This window comes from Cyprinodon variegatus, unplaced genomic scaffold (assembly GCF_000732505.1).
Source record: "Cyprinodon variegatus isolate N-32 unplaced genomic scaffold, C_variegatus-1.0 Scaffold114, whole genome shotgun sequence".
Classification (NCBI taxonomy): domain Eukaryota; kingdom Metazoa; phylum Chordata; class Actinopteri; order Cyprinodontiformes; family Cyprinodontidae; genus Cyprinodon; species Cyprinodon variegatus.
This window is the reverse complement of record NW_015150567.1, coordinates 1,066,052-1,074,368: the sequence shown is the minus strand read 5'-3', so window position 1 is coordinate 1,074,368 and position 8,317 is coordinate 1,066,052. Positions and strand designations below refer to the sequence as shown.

Sequence of the window (8,317 nt, the reverse complement as noted above, 5' to 3'; positions counted from 1 at the left end):
CTAATCATGTTTTGGGTGTACTATTCCTTTAAATGTGAAAGTCACTTGCCCAAAGGGCAATTGGTAAAAATCCTTCACGTCAACCCCTGAAGTAATAGTTGCATTAACCATACAAGTAAAAGGAGTTTTATGGGGCCCTCAGGAACTTGGGGAATTGCCTAGTTTGGCTAATTGTAAATCCACCCCTGACTCTGAATTAATTTGCAGTCAGGGAGGAGATTTTTACAGATTTTTCACTGTATTTTCTACTCAAATCAGTTCATTTCATTCTTTCCATGGAATCCCTTTTCTCTGTAATTAGCTCATGACACTAGGTGGCATCCAACAGCTGCTGTAAGGGATTCTGACCAACCCCTCTGCAGCCAGACGTGTCTGCGCAGATTTAGCCAGCAAAGCAGGGGATTTCCTCACACAAAGTGCTGCAGAAAGGAGATGCGCTTTGACAGCAGGTGTTGCAGTCAACAAACCAGGACAGATTCACACAGAAACAGACCCGAAAAAGAGACTAAACGATGAAGCTGGACGCCCCCATAATATGCAAATCCCAAACCCCCGCACAGCTGCTTGCAGAGCAGCCATTCCTTTGCGCCGACTCCGCCCCCTGTACGTAACCAAATCAGTGACGTAGGCATGCCTTACTTTCCTACTCTCTGCAAAGCATCATCAAAATCACCATCCATCAAGAATCGCTTCACCCCCCCTTCCCCATCTCCTTTCTCTCTCTCTCCCCCCTGTATCTCCCTCCTCCTCCTTCGTTGTCTTTTAAATGTAACTTCTGAATGATCGGGAGAGCAGGGAGCGTCTGGATAGCCTGGTCTGGTGACTCCATCTTTGCTGAAGGATCTGCACGCACGGCGGCATTCTGCTCATCAAAGCCGGACGCACAGATGAGAGGGGATCCATTTGTGGAATAACGTCGCGCGCCCGTGAGGATTTCGGCTCTTTTGATTGATTTTATTTTATTTTATTTTATTTTAACCTCCTGGATGTTGCAGCGCATCACATCGCTTTAAGTGAATCCGTTTGATTGGATTTATTGGACTCTTTATTCTAAGCCTCATAGTATTATTGTTATCGGTTATTGGTGATCTAATGATCTCTGTTTTAAAATGTCATTTTATCAAATAATGTCGAAGTTTATTTGAGGTATTAAAGGCAGAAGAGCGGTGCGCGTTAGAAATTAGGTTTTTAAAAGGAAAGTTTCGTGCGCAAAGTTTTGGAGACGGTCGGTATGGCTATGGTCGCGTGGAGAAGCACGGAGGGCGTCGGGGACTCCCTGGGGACTCTCTCCTCCCCGGTGTCCCAAGTGGCCCCTCTGTCTCTGCCTGGAGAAATGACGGGACACATGAACGCATCCGCCGCTCTGGAGATCCCACAGGCAGGAGCGGCTCAGGCACCGCCGGCGCCCAATCTATCGGGCACCCCAGCCGCGTCCACGTCCACCAGCACCCCATCCACCAATAACAACAACACGTCCTCCTCCTCCTCCTCCTCTTCCTCCTCTTCCATGGACAAACAGCAAAGCCAGCAGATCGAGTGCATCGTGTGCGGGGATAAATCCAGCGGGAAGCATTACGGACAGTTCACCTGTGAGGGATGTAAGAGCTTCTTCAAACGCAGCGTGAGGAGGAACCTGAGCTACACCTGCAGGGCCAACAGGAACTGTCCAGTGGATCAGCACCACCGCAACCAGTGCCAGTACTGCCGCCTCAAGAAATGCCTCAAAGTTGGCATGAGGAGGGAAGGTAGGGCCTGCTGGTAGACACCCACATAATGCTCACGTTATTTCATTCTGGACTTTGATATATATATAAAAACAACTTTAAGAGCTTTAAAAAGTTTGTTTAGTAATTATTTTAATTTTCAATAGATGATTAGCGTTTTTAGATTATTTCTCCCAAACTTAAAAAAAAAAAAATCCCAAAACATTAAGAGATTTTAGTTGTTTTGTATTTTTTTTCCTAAAGATTTCTTCAATCTATTTCAAAAATAGCATTTTATTCATTTGGGAAAAAAAGAAAATAGGTTGAATCAGTTTATTATTATTTCAGAATTGAATATTCTCAACTTTTGTTTAAACTAGCATTTGTTAGCATTAGTTACTCTGGCCTGTGATGTTATGTTCGCATAATCTGTGTCTAAAATATATTTTCATGCTTTTGCATCATGTTATATATTGTTTATGTTTTTTTTTTAAATGTATCTTGTATTTGTCAGATTTTAATTTTAAACTTTAATATCCTTATGTAAATGCGTCCTGCTTTAATGTGAAGAAAACTTTTATTTAAAAAATATATTTTAGAGCTGTATTTATACTTCTTGGGGGGGAAGATACAAATGGTAACAAATTTTGTTTCTAATATAAATCTCCTTAATGCAACATTATTGTACTGTAGCATTTGTTAGTTATTTGGACTCTAAAACATTGGATTAAATGTATTTGATTTATTTTAATTTGCTTCTAAAATATGACTTATTAGTTTTTATGATAGAGCCAGTAGATTTAATCAGCAGAGGTGTGCAGGTTAATAATGTCCAAGCTAAGATAATGAAACATGTTCCATGTGCTATCCGTGCTGCCTTCACGGGCAGCTGGGTAAAACAAAGAAGGAACCTATCGATGTAAGACATTTTTTATTCGCCGGTGAGACTGGAATATTTTTGGATAATTTTCATTGTTTATATGTTTTTAACTTTAAATAGCGTGCCTGGAAAAAAAAATAAACAAAATCATTATTTATGCTTGGGCCTTTGTGTCTACATCTATAATGTAAGCAGGTTGAAGGCCCAGCTGCAGACCAGCATCCTGCTGCTATGCTCAAACTAGCTGCACAACATCAACTCAAATAATCTTTTTTAAATTAGGATCATTTTCAAATCAGATGTACAAAACCTTAAATATACTTGTTCATGTAAGCTAGAATAAAAAGAAAGTTTTCTATTTTTCTATTTCTACTCTAGTTTATGACGAGGTTACACTAAAAAAAATGTATTTACTTAATCCTACTTAGTTACTTTATCACTATTGTTTTATGTTCCACATTGTTAATTTAATTAACTAAATATGATTAATTAAATGTTAAAAGCGGTTGCATTATTTTTTTTTTCAGTGTATTGAGGTTTAGGCCTATAGAAACCAGAAAGCGCAGGCCTTCATATAATCTGGATTTTTCTACATCAGCAATCTATATGAGATATTTCTGTCCAGAAGCTCTTAAATTTAAATGTTGGTAACTTTTAGTGATAATTAGTAATTAATAGACAGATGTTGCTCTAACAGATGAGGCTCCTTCTTTAAATGTCATCGCTTTAACAGCTGGATGTGATTTATCTGCTGCTTCTTCTTGCAGCCGTCCAAAGAGGCAGGCTGCCCACGCAGTCCTTCCACGGCCAGTTCGCGCTGACCAACGGAGACCCCCTGCAGTGCCACTCCTACCTGTCGGGGTACATCTCTCTGCTGCTGCGGGCTGAACCCTACTCCACCTCCCGGTTTGGCTCCCAGTGCCTGCAGAACAACAACATCATGGGCATAGAGAACATCTGCGAGCTGGCGGCGAGGATGCTGTTCAGCGCCGTGGAGTGGGCCCGGAACATCCCCTTCTTCCCGGACCTGCAGGTCCCGGACCAGGTGGCCCTCCTCCGCCTCACCTGGAGCGAGCTGTTCGTGCTGAACGCCGCCCAGTGCGCCATGCCGGTCCACGTGGCTCCGCTGCTGGCCGCCGCCGGGCTGCACGCGTCCCCGATGTCCGCTGACCGGGTGGTGGCCTTCATGGACCACATCCGGGTTTTCCAGGAGCAGGTGGAGAAGCTGAAGGTGCTGCAGGTGGATTCAGCGGAGTACAGCTGCATCAAGGCCATCGTGCTTTTCACCACAGGTAAATATTCTCCTTCTGCACAACTGTTTGTTTTTTGATAAAATATAATATTTATTTATATTATTCCTTTTTTATGAGTAATTAAACCATTTATTAGACATTACTACAATCGTTCTGAAATAAACAGAATCAGTTGATTCCAAAAAATGAATTGATTTATTTGAATCAACTGGAATATTTAAAGCTATGCAGTTATTTTCAACGTTGCTCTTTAAGGATACACTGAAAAAAATAATCTAACAGTTTTTAACATTTACCTAATCACATTTAGTTACTTTAACACAATTATTTTCATTCCCTCCACTGCTAACATGAAACAATTTTCTAAAAGTAACTAAATATGATCAAGTAAATGAGAAAAACGGTCGCATTATTTTTTCAGTGTACTTTCTTTTTTTTTTTTTTTAGATAATTAAGCTTTTTTAAGATATCTAAAACATAAAAACCCAACAGTCTAAAGAATAACAACTTTCAACATGATCTCACGACCTGAATCATTATAAAATATCCAAATGTAAAAAATCCAAACTTTTCATTCTGACATGTTTTAGAGTCTCATTTCTAAATCTAAAAGGTAATCTATAGAGTAAAAGATTAGGGTGATGCCCAGGAGGCCTTCCAACCTGAAATACTTGGAGCTCATCACTAAAGATTGGGGCAACTTATCAAAAACATGCAAAGGTTTAGTCTGGAGATATAAGAAGTGTTAGATTGCTGCAAAGATTGCTTTATATATATATATATATATATACAATCTAATATATATATATATATATGTATGTATATGTATATATTTAAAATAATTCAATATAAACTAAATATAGTTTATATAAAACTAAATAACTTAGTTAATATATATATATATAGTTAAACTAAACTTGTTAATGGAATAAGGATTAATTGATATCAAATTCTAATGCGTTTAAATTATGTTGTGCTTCTTATATAGTGATGATATTAAAATAGTATTTTTCTTTCCTTTATTTATCTTGCTTTAGCAGCCTGTGAAGGTCTACCATGTTTTATTTGTCAATTTAAGATTTATGAGGAAATAAGAGAACTCTGAGAAGCTCTCTGCAGCATCCAAAAAAGATTTCTAAATGTAAAAATAAAAATATATCTCTGTAAATCTTCTAGGAGATTCTGTTGTTTGGGCTTCTATATTTTTTGAAAATACAGTTATTTTATGCTTATTCTATCACAACAATGATCGTTCTTTATATGTATTTATATCTGTGTGTGTGTGAGTGTACAATGCTTTAATTTGTGCACAGTAAAGTCTTAGTTCTGATGGAGCCTTTTGAGCATGGATGATGCCTGAGCTGCAGGATTGAAAGAATGAGCAGCAGCAAAGTGAAAAATGAAAGAAGCTCCTCTATCTAGGTCTATTTTAGTCCCCATGAGCACATCAGAGCACGTGTCTTTAAACTGGGACACAGTAGCCTTTCTTTAACCCCTGCTGCCGTGCGGCCTGCAGCGCTACAGTGCAGGCGGACGGCGCTGATGTGTGCAGAGGTGCACGAAACATTTGATACAGAGCAGCAGCCCTCTGACTGAGCTGGCAAACATTGCTCTACTGTCCTTAAAGATGATTTTGAAGAATTTAGTGCAGAAGTGTTGTCGTCTTTGATCATCTAGCATTAGACTGATGATGGATGAATGTTTTTTTTTTAACCACCCACATCAGAAATGATTGAACCTCTGCACAATGTTAGCTGACTGTGTTTCAGTAGCTGTTATTTTTGTAATCCTGCATTAAAAATATGGGGCATTCTAAAAATGCTCATTTCCATTGCATTTTAAGGCTTTAAAAAGACTGAATCCTTTTATTTTTACCCCGTTGGAATCATCTGAGAGCTGAGATCTTCCAAAATTGATAATCAGACAAATCCAAAGTCAACCCCCTCCCCCCCTTTGTTGTCTGCTGAACCACTGGCCCTCATCCGATCCCTGTTGTTCCTCTCAACACAGATGCTTGTGGCCTGTCGGATGTAGCTCATGTGGAAAGCCTCCAGGAGAAGTCCCAATGCGCCCTGGAGGAGTACGTAAGGAGTCAATATCCAAACCAGCCCAACAGATTCGGAAAGCTGCTGCTTCGCCTGCCCTCCCTGCGCACCGTCTCCTCCTCGGTCATTGAGCAGCTCTTCTTCGTGCGCCTGGTGGGGAAGACCCCCATTGAAACTTTGATAAGGGACATGCTGCTTTCTGGCAGCAGCTTCAGCTGGCCTTACATGCCCATCCAGTAGAGGAAGACACAGAAAGGCAGCAGTGGAACTGAGGGTTTATTCTCCATGTAACCTAGAGATCTCTGCAAGAGGATTGAGATTATTACAGGTGATAAGTTCGTGTAATTTTACTAAATGATATCAGTGGTCTGCCTTATTTAAAAAAAAGGGTCCTGAAAGAAACGAAGAACATGAAATTATTTGAAATCAGAGGCAGAATATAAACCAGACTCGACCCAAAAGGACTGCTTATTTTGGAGATTTTTTTTTTCTTTTTGTCGTTATGATGACCTCTTGCAGCATACGGACGCTCTATGATTTCCTTGAAATAACAAACGATATTTATTGGACTTGTGTGTATATTTATCGTGCTTGTAAATTATGTTTTCGGATCCGTTCCTTTCTGAATGTTATATGTATCGTTTTGCCCACAGTCGATGAGAAAACTGCAGGGAGCCTCTTGTGTGTGTTAATCTCTTTTATCCTGTTTTTTTTTTTCTTTATTGTCTATGTTTTTGTTGATTTCATACTTTCCAGAAAAAAAAAGCACTTTGGAGTAAATGAAAATATTAACAGCGGGTGTTTTAAAACCGATTCCTTCCCTGCTTCCATACTACAGCTCTGGTTTGATATTATGAATTTGTATTTTTATTTTTAAGAAAATCCAACGCCAAGTATTGCATTTCTTGTAGTTTTATTTCTTTTTTTTACAGAAACTGCTCTGTTTTCTTTTTTACAAAAATAATCTCACACTTTAATTTATCCATTTTGATTTTAAAAAATTTATTTTTTTTGTACCATACTGTGCAGATATGACTTTATTTGCCTTCTAGAATGATCTTAAAACCTCCAGATTCGTTGGATTTTACAGATTTTGTTCAGTTTACAACTCTTTGTTTGAGACGCTAAAGCTAAAGATGGTGACGCGGGGAGAGGCTGACTTTCATGCTTTTGTACGGGCTTCATATTCAGACCTTGCATCCCGTCGTAGTTCATTTCACACTCAGACAAGCAATGAAAGCAGGAGATTATTGATGATTACATTACCAAATAATATAGTTTCCAGGAATGTTTTTTAAATAATTTTATTTCTGTATTGGCTGTCTCAGAGATTTTTGAAGAGCACTTGGTTTGTTCACACACCTTACCAGGCCGACACTAAAAGACTTGATGGGAAGTCATGCTTTTACATGAGTCACTCACTTGCACAACCTGACCACTGCAGGGTACACTGCTCCTTTCAGAGGGTACGAATGTGTGTGTTTCCTTGTGTTTGCTTCTATTTTTTTTTGCTGTTTATTTGTTTTTTTGACAACCACTCTAATGTACTGTGAAAGTTAACATATTGGTACCTTATTAAATTATAACTCAAGATTTATACATAAAGCCTACTTTGTTTATTTCACTTTGTGTTGATCTGATCATGTTTATGAGGGCAGCGTCTGCCAAGTAGCTCATATTGTGACTTCTACCTTAAGTTAATACCTGTTTTCACAGAATCTTTCAAATATTTCCTGGATCTAGACGGTGATTCGCATCATCACCTCATTTTAATGGAGTGGTCCTTTGACTGTGGTGAACCTTTGGTTAAAAAAAAAAGAAAAAATCATTAAAGTATGTTCATAACTTCAAATTATCCTGTATCCTACACAGACAGACAGACAGACAGAGACACAAACTCCCCAAAACATGACCTCCTTGTCGGAGGTAAAAAGGGGAGGGGGCTGTTCTGGAGCCAGTTCATGTCTGTAATTTTGGCCCTTCGTTGGAGGTTTTAGTCAAACTAATTTATCCCACTGACAGTGACAGCTGCAGTTTGATGTCATGATGTGCAGATCCTCTGCAGGAGACAGAGTGACCAACATTAAAGTGGCTTTTATCAGGCTCTCATTTGCAGTCTGATAATACAGTCATTAAAATGTCATTCGTTTTATATAAAAATAGCTAATATTTGACATTAAATATTTAAAATGTTATACATTGCTCAAATTAGCAAGTTAATACGTCTTTAAATCACTTTTTCAGCATTAAAAATAAATATTTTTTGTCATTTCTTAGCTGCAAGTAATTGCAGCTGCATGGATTTATACAGTTTACATGAACACATCTGCATTTTTATCATTTCCTCCACATTAAAAAGAAAAATATGGGCCCTATATCTTTTTGTTGTTGTGGGGAAATTTCTCTCTCTCTCTCTCTCTCTCTCTCTCTCTCTCT

General features: G+C 38.7%; 1 protein-coding gene across 1 annotated transcript; it reads left to right on the top strand.

Annotated features, from left to right (window-relative positions):
* The first annotated feature begins 694 nt into the window (after window positions 1-694).
* On the top strand, window positions 695-6,694 carry LOC107085037 (COUP transcription factor 2-like). The gene is made up of 3 exons (XM_015375166.1): window positions 695-1,745; window positions 3,351-3,875; window positions 5,847-6,694. The coding sequence occupies exons 1-3, from the start codon at window positions 1,232-1,234 to the stop codon at window positions 6,119-6,121; spliced, it is 1,314 nt and encodes a 437-aa protein (XP_015230652.1). The 5' UTR covers window positions 695-1,231; the 3' UTR covers window positions 6,122-6,694.
* Window positions 6,695-8,317: the final 1,623 nt, after the last annotated feature.